Here is a 19,920-nt window from a genome sequence, read left to right as displayed (position 1 = left end):
ATAATTATGTTCTTTCACTGAATCCATCCATGAAGAAATGGTTACTATCTTCAGAAGAAGCAAAAGCAAAACATGAGAGACTACAGTCAGGCACCACATGACAATATTTCAGTCAACAATAGAACACAAATAAGATTGTGGTACCATAGATTCTATTGATGAGTGACATCATAGCTGTTTTAGTTTGTGTAGGTACACAATGACAAAATTGCCAAATAATGCCTATTTCAGAACTTATCCCTGTTATGTGTTAAGCAACACATCATTGTACTTAAATCTGTGGATAACCAACTTCTGTAAAACTATAAATGTTCCTTAAAAATATTAGACAGAGGGCGCTGTGGTGAAGCGGGTAAGGCTACCACTTGAGGTACCAGCATCTCATTTGGGCACTGGTTCAACTCCCTGCTAATGTGCCTAGGAAGATGGCCCAAGTCCTTGGGCCCCTACAGCCACGTGGGAGACCTAGAAGAAGTTCCTGGCTCCTGGCTTCGGCCTGGACCAGCTGCAGTCATTGCAGCCATTTGGGGAGTGAATCAGCAGATGGAAGATATCTCTCTCTCTCTCTCTCTCTCTGCTTCTCTCTAATTCTTTCAAATAAATAAGTAAATCTTTAAGAAAAAGCTATGGACCAAGTACTTGAGTCTCTGCCACCCACGTGAGAGACATGGATTGAGTCCCAGCCCCTGGCTTCTGCCTGGCCCAGCCCAGGCTACTGTGGGCATCTGGGTAGTGAATCAGAGATGCAAGATCTCTGTCTCTCTGTCTTTCAAATAAAATGAAAAGAAAATTTTTTAAATTTTAATTTATTTTGCTTCTGCTTTTCAACCCCAATACATGGAAAGCTATGGTACTTGGCACAGTCAGAAAATCAGAAAAGTGTGATAAGAGCTCATTCTACCATCAGCTGTTTCTGCATCAATCTTCAGTCCTGCCCTTAAAAAAAGCTCCCTTTATACTTGTGACTGAAAAGAAGTGCTTGTTGGTAGAATTAAAGAAGTCAGAATCTAGCCGGCGCCGTGGCTCACTAGGCTAATCCTCCGCCTTGAGGCGCCGGCACACCGGGTTCTAGTCCTGGTCGGGGTACCGGATTCTGTCCCGGTTGCCCCCCTTCCAGGTCAGCCCTCTGCTATGGCCCAGGAGTGCAGTGGAGGATGGCCCAAGTCCTTGGGCCCTGCACCCCATGGGAGACCAGGAAAAGCACCTGGCTCCTGCCTTCGGATCAGCGCGATGCACCAGCCGCAGCGCGCCAGCCACAGCGGCCATTGGAGGGTGAACCAACGGCAAAGGAAGACCTTTCTCTCTGCTCTCTCTCTCACTGTCCACTCTGCCTGTCCCAAAAAAAAAAAAAAAAAAAAAAAAAGTCAGAATCTGTACTCCTTACTTGAAATCCTTGGGCAAGATTTGTTTGGAATTCATGTATTTCCAAGTGAAGAACTCTAACTCAAAGCATATATATGTAGCACCCCAGCTGGGTCTGGACCATCATCCCATAACCAAAAACATCCATATTTGTTCTTGTAATAAAACAGCTGAACACTAACACATTATAAGCCAAAGATCATAATGAGCCTCATGTCAGTTTCAGTCAGGTTTTACCTGAAGGTTGGTTAAGAAAAATTTGACTCTCAACATGTTGTGACTTGAGCATTGTGAACAGGGGGATTGACTGTACACTTCTACCACTGCAACCCCAGAAAAGGGGTTTCTGGTGTCAGAGCAGTCTGGCTGTCTGAGGTAAGAAAGAAACCAGAAACTGAGCTGACGCAGGGGCAGCTTGGCAGTGGCTGGGATTCCCAGGCAGGGCACCCTTCCATAATAGGATGTTAATAATACACTTTATTGAACAACGGGCGTATCTTCACACAGGGGCATATTTTCAACTTAAAGGAGCAATTACACTAAATTTTATTCCAGGTGGAATAAACAGACTGACCCAAACAGAAAAGACTTCTGAATGTGCCCTATGAAAGAAAAGAGGAAGACACACTTACTCTGGGTAACGTATGCACCAAAAAGAATCCACATGGAAGCAATGAGTGACCCAAACATCAGCATGAAACCAATGAAGAGCCAAATCCGAGCACCTGTGTGGAGAGAGGCTTTAGAATGCTGCTCATTTGTGCAGTTCTATGTCTCAGGAACACGCAACACCAAAACCCTGTTGGCATAATACATGCATATTTTGTATATCAAAGATAAACACATATTTATATAAATCTGTTAAAACAGTTGAAAGAATGAAGTTTAAAAACACAACAAAACTCCAAAACTAAAAGGAATTAAACCATACCTAGAAAGGAAAACAGAAGGCAAGTCAGATTCATACTGGCTCTAGAAACTGCTACCTGAGTAAAGTAAAACAGGAACGCTTCATTAATAATAATCTGACTAAACTGATTAGACCCTAGCTGAAAAACTACCCTGTTCTGTATGCTATCAAAGCAACTGCTCTATCACAAGTGGCCAATGTATTTCAGATAGGCATCGTCACACAGAAATGAGAAACATCAAATGAACATGGTCCAATTTGTCCTCTTTTTAGTAAATGGTAAGATTGTAGAATCACACCATTGACTCAGCAAGATACTCAGCACCTAGCTGCCATTCTTCAAGAGCAAATCCAAGTTTCTTGTGGCTTCTCACATTTGTGAGAAGTTCAAGGTCATAGGAATCTCCTCCATCCTATTGTGTATGGAAACTGATCATCTAGACATATGAGTGCATTCAACACATTTATACCAGTCCCTGTTCACAGGTCAACAGACAGCCCACTGCACCATGATAAGGGAAAACACAGCTCTGCTCAAGTTAAAATAAAACCCTGCTCAGTGCCCATAATTTTAAAAAAACTTAAATCTGTCTCAATTGTCAACACTCTATTACTAAATGAGCAGAGATGTGAGAAGTTCTGATCAAAGCTCAGCTCATTGTGGTTAGAACAGGTGATATTTGAGAGAACTGTCTTTCAATCATATAAATTTTACACAATACTAAGCAATCTCCAGAAATATACAGTAATGTTTCATTCCTTGGAGAAAAGTAACTTGTAAACTGCGAGGAGAGGAGAGGAGAGGAGAGGGGAGGGGAGGGGAGGGGAGGGGAGGGGAGGGGAGGGAGAGAGGAAGGAAGGAAGGAAGGAAGGAAGGGAGGGAGGCAGGGAGGGAAGGAGGGAAGGAGGGAGGGGGAGAGAGAGAGAGAGAGAGAGAAATCTTCCATGTACAGGCTCACTCCCAAAATGCACCCAACAGTCTGGACTGGACTGGGCTAAAGCTAGGAGACTGGAACTCAATCCAGGTCTCCATGGGTAGCAAGCACACAGGTACTTGAGACATCATTTGTTGCCTCCTACAGTGCACATCAGCAGGAAGCTGGAATTGAGAGCGGAGCTAAGACTGGAACCCAGGCATTCTAATATGGGATGTGGGCATTCCAGCAGGCATCTTATCACTATACCAAATACCCACCCCAATCACAGCTTTTATGGAATGTGAATAAAAACAACCATAAAAAATCCTTGGAATTATTTTTCATTATGTCCTTTACATATAGTCATACTTTGTTAAACTTTCTAATATAATTAAATAAGAAAACATTTCCTTAGAAATTGAGCATGCTTTTGTTTAGTAAAAATCAAACTATGATACGTTCCTTTTCTGCATTGGCTACAGCAAGCTCAGAGTTAAGGAATTAAGGGCACTCATCTTGTCCCAGATTCTGGGCTCACGATCTCCCTCAGCGTTCCTGCTTCTCTTTATAGCTTTAGTATTTAACAGTTTCACCTACTATGTATTTTTTGGTGATACCTTCCTATAAATCCCTACGGAATTCAATGGGTACAGCTACAAACAAACCATGTAAGTGGCATGAAAGACTAGTGTGGCAACGTCTGAGCATTCCTATGAGAGAGTTTGCCCTTAATTTTTGAAGCACTAGGCAGAACGTGCACTATATACCCCACTTACTAAACTACAGAGGCAGGCATTTAGCCAAGCAATTAAGGCACCTGCAGCTCATGCTGCAAATGCAAGGCTCAACAGCCACCTGATTCCTGATTCCAGCTCCCTGCGGACACAGACCCTGGGAAGCAGCACTGAGAGCGCAATGAGCCGCTGCCACCCACATGACAAACCTAGACTGCATTTTTGCTCCTGTCATCAGCTCAGGCCCAGTCCCAGCTGCTGCAGGCATTTGAGGAGTGCACCAGCAGACAGAAACTCTCTGTACTTCGACCTGTCTCCCTAATAAGTTACTTTCTTATTCGTGCTCCTGCAAACATTACTACTGAGTCTGGGGCACTAGCTACCTCAAGAGGTGGAAGCACAAGCACACATACACAGCCACACGCATTGTGCACTTTAAACTCAGGCTCCCGTGTCATTTGTCACTGTACTCCTCTCCCCATTTCTCCAGGAATCACAGCAGAGATGGAGTTACAAAATGCACATCAGCATTTAAAGCATCAGGCACTGTGGCATATTAGGTTAAACCTCCACCTGCAGCACTGGCATCCCGTATGGGTGCCGGTTTGAGTCCCAGTTGCTCCACTTCTGATCCAGTTCCTTGCTAATGTGCCTGGGAAAGTAGAAGATAGCTCAAGTGCTTGGGCCCCTGCACCTGCATGGGAGACCCAGAAGAAGCTCCTGGCTGCTGGCTTCGGATCAGCTCAGCTCCAGCCATTGCAGCCATTTGGGGAGTGAACCAGTGGGCAGACGATGTCTCTCTCTCTTCTCGCCTCCTTCCCCTGTAGTTCTGCCTTTCAAATAAATAAATAGGTCTTTAAAAAAATTATAGTCCTTGGTTTGATCCTCTAACAGGTGTGGGGAACCTTTTTTCTGTCAAAAGCCATTTGGATATTTATAACATCATTCATGGGCCATACAAAATAAAAATCAGCCTGCTATAGATTTACTGAATTTGGAGTCCTGCCTGCAGTTGCCTTGACAGGGCTAGAACAAAGATTTTCCAGGTCTTATACAGCCTGCAGCCTGGATGATTCCTGCCCCCGCCTAACATGTCTATTATTCCCTCTTAGAGCTCACAGATAGCTATGTAAGTAACATCACTTATCAACATATGGGATAAGACTAAATCCATCACAATCACTGAGAAGTAATCTAGAATCCAGTATCCACTGATCTTCAATAGTAACATTTGATCTATATGCTGAGAAGTGTAACACAAAAAAATAGTAACTTCACAGGCCAGTGTTGTGGCGTAGTGGGTAATGACACCACCTGTGACACTGGCATCCTGTATGGGCACCTGTTCATGTCCTGGTTGCCTCAGGTCCTACCCAGCTCCCTGATAAGGCCTGGGAAAGCAGCAGAAAATGGCCCAAGTTGTTGGGCTCCTGCCACCCACACGGGAGTCCTAAAGAAGCTCCTGCCTCCTGGCTTTGGTATGGCTCAGCCATGGCTGTTGTGGCCATCTGGAGAGTGAAGCACAGATTGAAGATATCTCTCTTTCCGTCTCTCCCTCCCTTTCTGTAAATCTGATTTTCAAGTAAATAAATAAATCTTTTTAAAATACAGTAACTATTTTCTTTTTTTTTTTTTAAATAATTTATTTACTTGAAAGAGTTATAGCCGGCGCTGCGGCTCACTAGGCTAATTCTCCACCTGTGGCGCCGGCACACAGGGTTCTAGTCCCGGTCAGGGCGCCGGATTCTGTCCCAGTTGCCCCCCTTCCAGGCCAGCCCTCTGCTATGGCCCGGGAGTGCAGTGGAGGATGGCCCAAGTGCTTGGGCCCTGCACCCCATGGGAGACCAGGAAAAGCACCTGGCTCCTGCCTTCGGATCAGCGCGGTGCGCCGGCTGCAGCGCGCCAGCCGCGGCGGCCACTGGAGGGTGAACCAACGGCAAAAGGAAGACCTTTCTCTCTGTCTCTCTCTCTCACTGTCCACTCTGCTTGTCAAAAAAAAAAAAAGTCAGAGTTACACAGAGAGAGAAGGCTAGGCAGAGAGAAACAGAGGTCTTCTATCCGCTGGTTCACTCTCCAGATGGCCGCAACGGCTGGAGCTGTGCCGACCTGAAGCCAGGAACCAGGAGCTTCTTACAGATCTCCTACATAGGTGCAGGGGCCCAAGGTCTTGGGCCATCTTCTACTGCTTTCCCAGGCCACAGCAGAGAGCTGGATCGGAAATGGAGCAGCCAGGACTCGAACCAGCACCATATGGGATGCCAGCACTGCAGGCAGTGGCTTTACCCACTACGCCACAGCATCAGCCCCTGTAACTTTTTCTTTTCAAGATTTCTTTCTTTATTTGAAAGGCAGAGTGACAGAGAAGCAGAGGCAGAGGCAGAGAGAGAGAGAGAGAGAGAAAGAGAGAGATTGGTCTTCCATCCACTGGTTCACTCCCCAAATGGCCACAACAGCTGGAGCTGGGCCAATCCGAAGCCAGCAGCCAGGAGCTTCCTTTGGGTCTCCCACACACGTGCAGGGGTCCAAGGACTTGGGCCATCTTCCACTGCTTTCCCAGGCCATAGCAGAGAGCTGGATCGGAAGTGGAGCAATCAGGTCTCGAACCAGCACCTATATGGGATGCCAGTACTGCAGGCAGCAATATTACCTGCTCCACCACAATGACAGACCCAACTTTAACTTTCTTAAAGATGTGAACAACATTAAGACTTCTTTAAAAGTTAGTAACAAAGATCATCACCAGTCCTGAACCAAGACTCAGAGAGAAGCTTTGTTTCTTCTGCGAATAAATCTCTATTTTGCCAGCATCCACAAAGGGCTCAAGGTGCCTTTACCTGTTCTTCCTAAACAGCCGCTTTCGTAGCTGTCCCCTCTCACCTGAGCATTGGACACGGCATTTATCCTGGAACAATACAAAACCATCCAATGAGTTGTAATGCTGTTAAAATCCTCACAGATATTTATACATCACTCATAAGAGAAACAGATTACTTCTTAACTAAAGTCAGTATTTGAGTTAAACTGAACATGATTTTAACTCAACAAAATCCTAGAGCACAAAATACTAGTTTTATTCTCCTGCAGTACACCTAGAAAACACACTTACTTAAGAGATTTTAAAAGATTTCTATCACTTAACTCCACAGATTGAAAAAATGGACAGTTTGCTGATTTTTTTGCCCACTTTACATTCATACATGAATGACCCAGTGTCAGTTATTCCATTTTAAGGTTCTCATTATAATCAAAGGTTAAATTGTTTCTCTTTGTGTTAAAAAGTCAAGTGATTTTCTCTGATCCATTTCTTAAACTCAGAGAAAATTTAGTTCACATACAATAAAAAGACTATTCAGCTGCTCTTTCTACTTCTGTTAGGAATTGCCTTTTTTTAGCAGCATGTTTGCATTTTAAGTAGCTCCACTTTCTATAACATAACCCTTTTTTTAAAACACCTGACAGAATAAATTATGTAATCTTAATGTTTGTTTTTAAAAACTGTTAAGACATCTATGAAAAGCTTCCAAACTTTCACAAAGCATAACTGATAAAACTGAAAATGATTTAATAAAAAAGCCACAGACCAATCTTATCTGAAGCCAGTTCTGCCCTTCCCACAAATATTAACACAGTCATTTTAAAAAAGTATACCCTATGGCAAAAACTGAATGTACAACAAAATTCAAGAATGATTCACCACTAAAAAATGTAGAAATGTAACATACTTCATTAAATCTAAGATGCCATGCATTTTGAGATGCACTACTCTTTTTTAATACTGCCAAGAAAGAAAAAAAATTATCAATTATAATTTTAAGACACCACTGACTGCAAGATACATCCAGGTATGAAGATGAAAATGTGTTATCTTGGAACTCACATAACATGGTAACTGAGCAATTTAACAAATACAAGGAGAAAAACCACAGGATAATCCTTACAGTGCTAGCAATATATTTGACTAAATTCAACACTCATTCTTGTTATAATGTTGGACATATATTTATTAGAAAGCTATTTAATAAAAAGTAGAGAAAAATGCTTTTAGATTGAGAATTACCTTCATACTTACATGAAGAAAGCCAATGTGGAAAACACACCACATGTATGAAAGGCATGGTTCAACTGCTCTGGCTTGGGATATACCACAGCAGCATCAATCATTATCCACCAACCTGTAAAAAACTGAAGAAGCAACCCAAGTTATTGACACATTCAAACTCTTGCTTAGCACAATACTTACTCTTTAAATTTTTTTTTCCTAAAATGTAATACATTGATGCAACATAATACATTAATGAAACAAAATATTTCTGCTTTGGGGAGCGGGCTTTTACTCTAGTGGTTAATGCACATGTATCCCATATTACAGTACCTGGGCTTTTTTTTTTTTTAAGATTTATTTATGTATTTATTTAAAAGAGTTAGAGAGGGAGGGAGAGAGAGAGAGAGATCTTCCATCTGCTGATTCACTCCCCAAATGTCTGCAATAGCCAGACTGGGCCACCAAAGCCAGGAGCTTCATCTGGGTTCCCACGTGGGTGCAGGGGTTCAAGTATTTGGGCCATCTTCTGTTGCTTTCCCAGGTGCATTAGCAGGGAGTTGGATCAGAAGTGGAGCAGCCAGGACTCGAACTGGCAGCCATATGAGATGCCAGCATGGCTGGCAGCAGCTTCACCGACTACACCACAGCACTGGCTCCCTAGAGTACCTGGGTTCTGTTGCTGACTCAAGCTTCCTGGTAGGGCAGACCCTAAGGGGCAGTGATGGCTCAAGTAATTGGATTCCTGCCATCCACACCGGAGACCTGGACTGTAATCTGAGCTACCAGTTCCCAACTTTGGCCCTGGCCCTGGCCCAGCCACAACTGTGGTGGGCATTTGAGAAGTGAACCAGCACATGAAAGCACTTCTGTATGTGTGTGTATGTGTGTGTCCCTCTCTCCACCTCTCAAATAAATTTTTTTAAAAACAATTTCCAGGTCTGGTGTTGTGGCATATAGGTAAAGCCACTGCCTGTGATGCAGGCATCCCATGTGGGAGCCAGTTCCAACCTCGGTTGTTCCACTTCTGATCCAGCTCCCTGCTAATGCATCTGGGAGAGCAGTAGCAGAAGATGGCCCAAGTGCTAGGGCCCCTGCACCCATATGGCAGACGTGGAAAAAGCTCCTGGCCCAGTACTTTCTGTTGCAGCCATTTGTGGAGTGAACCAGTAGACATATTTCTCTCTCTCCCTGTCACTCTGCCTTTCAAATAAATAAATCATTAAAAAAAAGGAAAAAAGCCACAGACCAGTCTCATTTAAAGCCAAGTGTGCTCTTCCAACAATTAGCAAACACAAAGAAATCATGGGGAAAAAAAACCATAATAAAATATCTAAAAGAACTTTGCATACAGAATGCTTCATAATTATCTTCAGTTCCTATTCTGTTTTTTTTGTTGTTGTTGTTTGTTTGGCTTGATTTTTCTGTTGGAGTTTGGATGTAGAACACATTAAAAGAGATTAGTCTAGAGTAGGTATTTGGTTCAGCAGTTAATTCACTACCCATATGTGACTGCCTGCTCTGTGATCCAGCTACTCTGCTTCTGATCCAGCTTCCTGTGAATGCACATCTTGGGAAACAACAGGTGAGGGTGCAAATATCTGGGTCTTTGCCACCCACATGGGAGACCAGTGTGCTCCTGGCTTCAGCAACACCCAGTCCTGGCTCTTGCAGGCATTTGGGGAGTGAAGTAACAGATGAAAAATCTCTCTGCCTCTCACATAAAAATTGCAAAAAACATGAATTTTAAAATATCATACACTAAAATTTGTTTTATAAAATGCAGTTGGGGCAGGGAGTGGTTAATGCAATACCAAAGTAAGATTGGTTATGATTTGCTGCATTAAAAAAAAAAGATTTATTTATTTATTTCAGAATCAGAGATACAGAGAAGGAAAGACAGAGAGATATCTTCCATCCACTGGTTCACTCCTCAAATGGCTGCAATGGCTAGGACTGAGCCAAGCTGAAGCCAGGAGCCAGGAGCTTCTTCCAGGTCTGCCACATGGGTGCAGGGGCCCAAGCACTTGGGCCATCTTCTGCTGCTTCCCCAGGAGCATTAGCAGGGAGCTGGATTGGAAGTGGAGCAGCTGGGACACAAACTGGCATCCATATGGGATGTGGTGTTGTAGGTGGCAACTTTAGCTGCTTGCCACAACACCAGCCCCATTTCCTGCTTTTTTTTTTAAGCTGGATGATGAGTACATGAGGGGAGGAAAACTTTATACCATTCTCTCTATTTATTTATATGCTTGACTTTTTTTTTTTTTTTTTGGACAGGCAGATTTAGACAGTGAGAGAGAGAGAGAGGGAAAGGTCTTCCTTCCATTGGTTCACCCCCAAATGGCTGCTACGGCCAGCGCGCTGCACCAATCCGAAGCCAGAAGACAGGTGCTTCTCCTGGTCTCCCATGCAGGTACAGGGCCCCAGCACTTGGGCCATCCTCCACTGCCTTCCCGGGCCACAGCAGAGAGCTGGACTGCAAGAGGAGCAACCAGGACAGAATCCGGCGCCCCAACCGGGACTAGAACCTGGGGTGCCAGTGCCGCAGGCAGAGGATTAGCCTAATGAGCCACGCGCCAGCCCGACAATTTTTTAAAATAAAAAGTTGAAAAAGAAAAAAATGATAGAAAATGAAGCTATAGTTTCCTCCACAAGTAGCTTTCTCTTCCATCCCCCTCCAGGGCTACAGCTGAGGACACAGATGTTATCTCTTCCTGATAGCAATGTGGGATTTGGTTCAAGTACAGACTAAGGTTATTACTGCTGTCTACACATTCTGACTTTCAATGAGTCACATCTAGAATTTTTGGTGACATCAAATTCTGAGTCTTAGAAGATTTTAAAGTACTCTGCAGCTCAGACTCATAGAATGGCAGATGTCCTAAATAGCACTCTGGCCTCAGAATCAGCCCTAAAGGCACTCGGATCTGGCTGAAAAGCCCATGAGAGTATTTCAGGCATGGAAAGCCAAGACACTCTGGCAAAAAGATCTCTGTGAGTGAGATCCCAGTGGAAAGAACAGGTCTTCAAAGAGGGAGGTGCCTTTCTCTGAAGGGAGGAGAGAACCTCCACTTTGACTATGACCGTGTCTAAACAAGGTAAGAGTCGGAGAACTCAAGGGGCTTCCATAGCCTTGGAAACTCATGACTGGTGCATAGGGAGATTACTGATGCCATAAACAGGAGTGTCAATTTGTAAAGTCAACAACAGGAGTCACTGTGCACTTACTCCTCATGTAGGATCTCTGTGCTTAATGTGCTGTACATTGAGGCTTAATGCTATAACGAGTACTCAAACAGTATATTTCACTTTGTGTTTCTATGGGGGTGCAAAAGGTTGAAATCTTTACTTAATGTACACTAAACTGATCTTCTGTAAAAAAAAAAAAAAAAAAAAGAAAAGAAATTATCAATTCCCAACTTGACTCTCACTGGGATTAAACATGACAATAGGTCTGATCTGATTTCATCATCATTTAAAAAAAAAATCATCTATTATTTCTCACTTTATGTCTCTGTGTGGGAGCAAACTGTTGAAATCCTTACTTAAGGTATACTAAGCTGATCTTCTGTATATTAAGATAATCGAAAATGAATCTTGATGTGAATGGAAGGGGAGAGGGAGTGGGAAAGGGGAGGGTTGTGGGTGGGAGGGACGGTATGGGGGGGGAAGCCATTGTAATCCATGAGTCATACTTTGGAAATTTATATTCATTAAATAAAAGATAAAAAAAAAAAAAGTACTCTGCAGCTCTTTCTCTCTGTCTCCTGATCTCTCTCTCTGTCTCCTGATCTCTCTCTCTCTCTCTCATGATCTCTCTCTTACACTCTCCTTCTCATTCATTCATTCTTCGCCCCTTCCCTCCAGTCTGTCGGGTTTTCCTCAATAAACCCTTTCCCTTAAAAAAAAAAAAAAAAGTACTATACATACAGATTATTAAATTTAAAGTGCTCCTGATTATGATAAATATAACTGGAACCAAAGAGAAGACATTAAGTTTAACAAATTTACAAAGTCAAAGGAACCAAGGGCCTAGCATATTCTGCTTGGTAATAGTGTCTAGAACTCTGGTAATTGTCTATATAAAACAGAAGTGAAGTGAATAGTTCTAGAAGGGTATGCACAGTTCAAAGGAACCACCACTCACCAATATGCCAGCTACTACGGACGCCACAGCATTTCTCCTCTCGCTCCAGTCAATGCATTCACATTCTGGCCAGCGGAAGTTATCCAGGAAGCCTGCCATTTTCACACCTTAATCATGGATTTTTCATTAAATGCTGTATCCTACAAACAGAAAGACAAAAAACAATCAAGATAAGGACATGTTTTTAAGAAACAAAATAATGTATTCTTTTCTTTTTTAAATGTTTCTATTTTAGAGGCAGACAGAAATACACAGGTATATAGACAGAGAACTCCAATCTGCTGATTCACTCCCCCGGATGCCTGCATCAGGGACTGGGCCAGGAGAGGATCTCATCCAGGTGTCCCATGTGGATGGCAGGAACCCAACCACTTGAGCATCACCTCTGCCTCGCAGGGTCTGCATCAGCAGGAAGCTGGAGCTGGAAATACAGTCGGCATCAAACTCAGGCACTCCAACATGGGACACAGGCACCAATACTAGGCCAAATGAACACCCCTCTTAACTCCTTTTTTAAAACTTTAAACACAAATTTACTTTAGGGCCTATTCTACTACAGCTATTGAAGAAAAATTCAGTACTTCAGTACTCCATCAAGTACCTTTTCAGATGTATGAGGGTATTTTAATGGAAACTTCTGCTCAGGAAATGGAATTAAAAGATCAGTGAGTGAGGGGGGGCCTCCACTTGGAGTAGCAGGTAAAGCTGCTGCCTGCAGCACCTGCTTCCCACATGGGCACCAGTTCGAATCCCAGCTGCTCCACTTCCAATCCAGCTCTCTGCTAATGCGCCTGGGAAAGCAGTGGAAGATGATCCAGTGCTTGGAGCCCTGCACCCACATGGAAGACCCGGAAGAAGCTCCTTACTCCTAGCTTTGGGTGGGCCCAGCTCGGCTATTGTGGCCACTTGGGAAGTGAAGCAGAAGATGAAAGGTCTCTGTCTCTCCACCTTTCAAATAAATCTATCTTTATAAAAAATCAGTTTGTTGATGCAAAAATTTTTGAAGTCCATGCATAGTTTTTTCATAATACACATTTTTCTTGAACTTTCTGAAGATACTTCATATGCATGAGTTTTAAAACTTTTTACACCAAAATAAACTTTTAATTCCACTTTCTCCTGAACTGTTTGAAGTCCTTGTATATGCTGGACTGTGCTAAGACACAAAGGGGAGCTTACCATTTGCTATATGAGGATTGTGGTTTTAAAATGTCTATAAACCCTTTGACAGTTCTCCTATAAAGAAGTGGATCTATGATGCTCCACTTGAATCTGGGTCAACAATAAAGACCAGATGACCAATGGAACAGAAGAAGCGATCATTTCTGTCATGCCACTTCTAAGATTACAGAGGGCAATGCAGCTTCTGCCTGGCTCTCTGGAACATTAGTGCCAGGGTCCCGAGTCACCAGTGAAGCGGCGGGCCAGGCATCGTGGCAGGGCAGACGCTGCTGGGATGCCTGCGTCCTACATCAGAGTGCCGGTTTGAGTCCTCGCACCTCTGTTTCTGATCCAGCTTCCTGCAGGTGTGCACTTCGGGAGAGAGCAGGTGACAGTTCATGTGCTTGAGTACCTGCCACCACATGGGAGACCTGGATGAAGTTCTAGGCTCCTAGGTTTAGCCTGGCCCAATTTCTGTTCTGGCTGTTATAGCCATCTGAGGAGTGAGCCGCAGATGGAAGATTACTCTCTTTATTTGCTTCTATCTCTTCTTCCTTCTTTGTCACTCTCCCTTTCAATGAAAATAAATGTTAAAAACTCAAGGCTACTATGCTGTAAGGAGACCATGTACATGTTCTGGTCCACTAGCCCACAGTTCCAGTTGAGGTTCCAGCCAATTGTTAGCGTCACCTGCCAGACATGTGAGTAAAAGACATTTACAGGTAGTTATCTGAGCTATAACACCACCCCCAAACTTGGAGTGTTCCTGGGTGGGGCACCAGATACATGCAGCAGATATATATCATTATGGCTAAGCCTTTCCAAATTCCTGCCCACATAATTCGATAAGCACAATAAAATGGCTATTTTCAGCCTGGCGCTGTGGCACAGAAGGTTAGGCATCCACCTGCAGTGCCGGCATCCCATATGTGTGCTGGTTCATATCCTGGCTGCTCCTCTTCTGATCCAGCTCTCAGCTATGGCCTGGGAAAGCAGTGGAGGATGGCCCAAGTGCCTGGGCCCCTGCACCCACATGGGAGACCAGGAGGAGGCACCTGGCTCCTGGCTCCTGGCTTCAGATTGGTGTAGTTTCAGCTGTAGCAGCCATTTGGGGAGCGAACCAGCGGATGGAAGACCTATCTCTCTCTCTCTCTGCTCTCAAGTAAATAAATAAATCTTAAAAAAAAAAAAAAAAAGGCTACTTTAAGCCATGAGTTTTGGAGTTAATCTGTAATGTCATGATAGGTAAATGAAAGAAGAGAAAACATGTGCACAAAGAATTTTAAGGGTGGAGCACACTAGGGAATTTTTTAAAGCAAATGAGGTGATTCAGGGCTACCATAAACTCTAGGGAGAGGAGTAGAGAACTCTCTGAAAGCAGTGGAGAGTACCAAGAAGCAGGAAGAAACCAGAAGGGATTTGGCCCTTAGAAAAAGTGAGAGCAAGTTTTATACAAGTTTTCCCCTAAAAGACTCCCTTACCCTCCCACTCCCAACGCAGGAAGTCCCTGTGGCACAGAATGGCTAAACTCAGGCTTGAAGTACAGAGGATGGAGTTCAGAACTACCAGAGCAGCTGGAAAATGATGGAGGTAAATTGGGAAAGGGTCACAGAGAGAGCCCCAAACACGTTAGAAATTTCCTTTAACTATCTGGCTAACCCCTAAGCCTGTGCATGAAGGAGACTCCAAGGAAGCCAGCAGGAAAAAATAGCTGGAAAGACTAAAAGAACTGAGCAGAGATTTTGGCTGCTGCCCTCTCCAGGGAACATTTTTGTAGTCTAAGTTCTACCAACTCACAGGGGATTAATAAACACCTCAATTCCCTACCACCCAACAGTTCCACTCCAATATTTGCCCAAGGGAAGTAAAACCATTCATCAACACACATAAAAGACTTATGCAAGAAAGTATATAGCAGTTTTAGTCAAAATAGATCAAAATTGAAACAACCTACATGTTTCAGAAGAATGAGTAAACAAATTATGATCTGTTCATACAATAGAACACTACTTAGCAATAAAAAAAGAATATTAACAGCCACACAAGAAAAAACCCTCAAAGACTGATTTGAGTAAAGTAAGGTTGACATAAAAGACTATATACTATATGACTCTGCTTAAATGAAGTTTAAGAAGTCAAACTAATCATGGTCACAGAAATTAAAACAGTGGTAGAGGAAGTGGTAGTGGAAGAGTTACACAGAGAGGAGAGGCGCCATTCCTGTGCTTTCAATCCAGCTTCGTGTTGGTGTCCATCCTGGGAGGCACGTGATGGCTGAAGTAATCGATTGCTCCCACCCAGCCCCAGTTGTCAACAGACATTTGGGGAGTGAATAAACAGATGAAAGATTTCTCTTTCTCTCTCTCTCCCTTCCTCCTTTCCTCCCCTCTCTCCCTGTCACTCTGCCTTTCAAATAAAATTAAAAAAAAAAATTTTAATGGGCGGGGATGGAAATGTTCTACGTCTTGGTTGGGATACTGGCAACACAGGTACATACCTTTATCAAGTCAATGAAATGTATTCTTGAGATTTGTGTATTTTATAATATGTACATTTTACCAAAAACAAGTTTTAAAAAAAACTTATCAATTAGATATGCTTTAGCTACATGAAAATCTTATGGGCACATTTTATCAAGATATTTTGTAGACATGTTAATGAACTGTTACCAAAGATTAAATATTAACTGGCTAAAAGCAAGTACAGGGAAGTCACCATGAATTTAAAACAATGCCTAAAGGCTAAAACAAAATTCATTTCCCATATACAATTCATTTTCCATATATTAACCTATTAAACCATTCTATAAGCAGAAAATAAAAGCTGTTTCCACAAAATAACTACTGAAATAAGCCATATGTCTTCCTCCTGGAGCTTAAGTTGGGTGAGTCAGGGAAAGGTTAGGGCAGATTCATACAAATAACAGCTGTGAAGAAAACGAAATGAAGGAGATCCTAACAGCTTTACAAAGAAAGCCTGTCTGGAAGAGGTAAAATTTGTAAAAATTTAAAAACCTGCTAAAATTGTAAAAGCTGAATAAAGTTAATTAAACTAAGAAGAGAAAGATGAGTAGGAAGAGGGGAAATTATGCACAAAGCCCCCAAGCTGGTTCCAACAAGAATTAGCTGGCATCAGAGTCCTGATGAAGTATGTTAACAGAGCAAGCGACCCAGGATACAGTTGGTGAAAGACAAAGGACTAGATCCCACTAATGATTAATGTGGGCCTCAAGGATTTGGGGTTTCACGGAGTTGTAAAGGGGAAACCAACAGAAAAACTTTGAGACCAAAAGTTCGGGCACTAGGGTAAAATTTAAGAGAGGAAAAGGATCCTATACTAAGAACCAACTAAGATCAACCTCAGGAGGGTTTTATTCTTGATATTTACCAAAGAATAAGCCTATTTTATCATGACACATTCTTAATTTAATGGGAACTAAAAATACTAACTCTGCTCTCCATGCCCTAAAGTGGGTACATGTACATGTACATAATATTTAATATAACAGCTCTGGGGCTGGCATTGTGATACAGTGTGTTAAGCTGCTGCTTATGACACAAGGCCCATCTGCTGCACTTCCAATCCAGTTTCCTGCTAATGTGTCTAAGAAGATAACAAAGGATGGCCCAAGTGCTTGGGCCCCTGCCACCCATGTGAGAAACGAGGATGGAATTCCTGGCTCCTGGTTTCAGTCTGGCCCAGATATTGCTATAGCCATTTGGGGAGTAAACCAGTAGATGAAAGATCGATTGATCTCTCTTACTCTCTGTGTCACTCTGCCTTTCAAGTAAAATAAGTCAACAAATCTTTCTTTAGAAAAACATAATAGGGGCCAACACTAAGACATAGCCTGTAACTCCAGCATCTCATGTGGGCACTGGTTCAAGACCCAGCTGCTCCGCTTCTGATCCAGCTTGCTGCTAATGGCCTGGGAAAAGCACTGGAGGATGGACCAAGTGTCTGGGCCCCTGTCACCCACACGGGAAACCTAGGTGAAGCTCCTGGCTTCTGGCTTCAGTCTGGCCCAGCCCTACCTAACCATTGCAGCCATTTGGGGAGTGAAACAGTAGATGGAAGATCTCTCTCTCTCTCTCTCTCTCCCTCCCACTTTCTGTGTAACTACAACTTTGAAATAAATAAACTTTAAAAAAAGAAAATTGATCTTTGGAAAGCTAATGAATACAAAGAGTACTGAGATAAAAATCTGTATGTCCAAAATTAAAGTGAATGTTTAACTGAAATATGTCTGATTTACTTAACATGGAAATAAAAATCAATTTTTGAGAAACATTTCTTTTTAAAGCTTATTTATTTATTGGCAAGGCAAAGTTACAGAGAGGCAGAAGCAGAGAGAGAGAAAAGACTTCCTTCTGCTGGTTCACTCCCTGTACGGCCTCATTCAGGACCAGGGGTTTCTTCAGGTCTCCCACTTGGGTGCAGGGGCCCAAGGACTTGGGCCATTTTCTACTGCTTTCCTAGACCATAGCAGAGAGCTGGATGGGAAGTGGAGCAGCTGGAACATGAACCAGCATCCATATGGGATGCTGGCACTGCAGGTGACAGCTTTATCTGCTATTCCACAGCGCCAGCCCAAGAAACATTTAATGGCATGAATAAATCTGTAACATCATTCCCTCTTTTGAAAAAAAAGTAACAGTATTTATATATAAAAGCACTGGAAAGATAAAGAGAAAAACATCAATATTTTCATATGATGATGATGATGTAGGTGGTAGGATCATGAGTTTGCTTGTTGTTTATATTTTTACAGTTTGTAAGCTGATTGTGAATTATGGTTTTTTAAATACAAAGTTTTATAAAGTTATTATAGGGGCCGGCGCTGTGGCGTAACAGGTAAAGCTGACACCTGCAGTGCTGGCATCCCATATGGGTGCCAGTTCGAGTCCCAGCTGTTCCACTTCCCATCCAGCTCTCTGCTATGGCCTGGGAAAGAAGTGGAAGATGGTCCAAGTCCTTGGGCCCCTGCACCCACGTGGGAGACCCAGAAGAAGCTCCTGGCTCGTGGCTACAGATGGGTGCAGCTCCAGCCACTGAGGCCAACTAAGGAATGAACCGGCGGATTGAAGATCTCTCTCTCTCTCTCTACCTCTACCTCTATCTCTCCTTCTCTCTCTGTGTAACTCTAATTTTCAAATAAATAAATAAATCTTAAAAAAAAAAAAAGTTGCGGCGTAGTAGGTTAAGCCTCCGCCTGCAATACTAGCATACCATATGGACGCGCCGGTTGGTCTTCCAGCTGCCCTCTTCCAATCCAGCTCTCTCCTAATGGACCTGGTAAGGCAGTGGGAGACGGCCCAAGTCCTTGGACCCCTGTATCCATGTGAGAAGCTCCTGGCTCCTGGCTTTGGATCAGCCCAACTCGGGCTTTTTCGACCATTTGGGAAGTGAACCAGTAGATGGAAGGTCTCTCTCTTTCTCTCTCTCTCTCTCTGTAAATCTGCCTCTCAAATAAGTAAATCTTTTTTAAAATTAAAATTAATGAATATGCTACCACTGTCAAGAAACGTCTTGTATAATGTAACATGCCTATAACTGCTTTTATTAATTTAAAAGACTTTTTTTAAAGATCTATTTATTTGAAAGTCAGGTTACAGAGATAAAGGGAGTGACAGAAAGAAATCTTCCATCCATTGGTTCACTCCTTAGAAGGCCACAATGGCCAGGACAGAGTCAGGCAAAAGTCGGAGCCAGGAGTGTCGTCAGGTAACAGGGGCCCCGAACACTTGGGCCATCTTCTGCTGCTTTTCTCAGGCCATTAGCAGGGAGCTGGATCAGAAGTGAAACAGCCAGGACTTGAACCAGCACCCACATGGGATGAAGCATCCACAGGCGGCAGCTTTAACCTCCTCAGTACAATGCCGACACCTAAAATATTTTTTGAGGTGTAGGTGTTTGGTGCAAAGGTTAAGACATTGCTTGGAATGCCAATATCCCATATAGGAGCGCCTATTTCAAGCTCTGGCTATATTTTCAATCCTGCTTCCTGCTAATGCACACCTTGAGAGCACAACAGATAATGGCCAAATACATGGGTCCCTCCCATCCATTTGGGAGACCAGATTGAGTTCCAGGCTCCTGGCTTTGGCCTGACCCAATCTTGGCTTTTTACAAGCATTTGGGGAATGAAGCAGCAGATGGAAGATTTCTCTCTCTCTCTCTCTCTCTCTCTCTCTATCTCTGTGTGTGTGTGTGTGTGTGTGTGTGTCTGCCTTTCAAAATAAATTTTTTAAATTTTTGAAAGGTTTTTGGAGTTCAAAGAAATTAACAGTATGTTCTTTCACAAAGGTGACCATGGCTGCCCAGCCTTTTATCAGTAAAAATCCAAGATTATTAAAAAGGACAAAAAGATTACTGGTCTGACCCACCAGTCTTATTAAACATTAGTGTACATGAGGTTGTATAAAGGACGTGAGTTTCAGGGGGCCAGGGGTGGAATGCTGTGGTCTGGTCCCACCAAAACCCACTGTAAAGAATTAAGAGGGTGGGAACTTAATCTGATAGTGGTGTTCAGAGGTGCAGCCTTTGGGAGGTGATTAAGATAAAAAAAGGTTACCAGGGTAGAGCCCATGACTGAATCCTGATGGTTTTCTAAGAAAAATAAGAGACCAGAGGACAAATGTGTGAGT

At 43.1% G+C, this 19,920-nt stretch overlaps 1 protein-coding gene across 2 annotated transcripts in view; it reads right to left on the bottom strand.

Annotated features, from left to right (window-relative positions):
- The window catches only part of TMEM50B (transmembrane protein 50B), a 45,423-nt gene that overhangs the window by 9,331 nt on the left and 16,172 nt on the right, over positions 1-19,920 (bottom strand). Inside the window, exons 2-5 of one of the 2 annotated variants that reach the window (XM_008274925.5) lie at positions 12,113-12,252; positions 7,993-8,105; positions 6,758-6,825; positions 1,995-2,087 (exon numbers count right to left, since the gene is read on the bottom strand). In XM_008274925.5, coding sequence (XP_008273147.1) covers positions 1,995-2,087; positions 6,758-6,825; positions 7,993-8,105; positions 12,113-12,211 — 373 coding nt within the window. In that variant the 5' untranslated portion in view covers positions 12,212-12,252. Of the gene's footprint in view, positions 1-1,994; positions 2,088-6,757; positions 6,826-7,992; positions 8,106-12,112; positions 12,253-19,920 lie in introns of those variants that run through there. The other variant, NM_001171419.1, reaches the window with a different exon arrangement.

This window comes from Oryctolagus cuniculus, chromosome 4 (genome assembly GCF_051225735.1).
Source record: "Oryctolagus cuniculus isolate XC-2025 breed Fujian yellow rabbit chromosome 4, ASM5122573v1, whole genome shotgun sequence".
Lineage (NCBI taxonomy): Eukaryota > Metazoa > Chordata > Mammalia > Lagomorpha > Leporidae > Oryctolagus > Oryctolagus cuniculus.
This window is presented reverse-complemented; position numbering and strand designations above follow the sequence as displayed.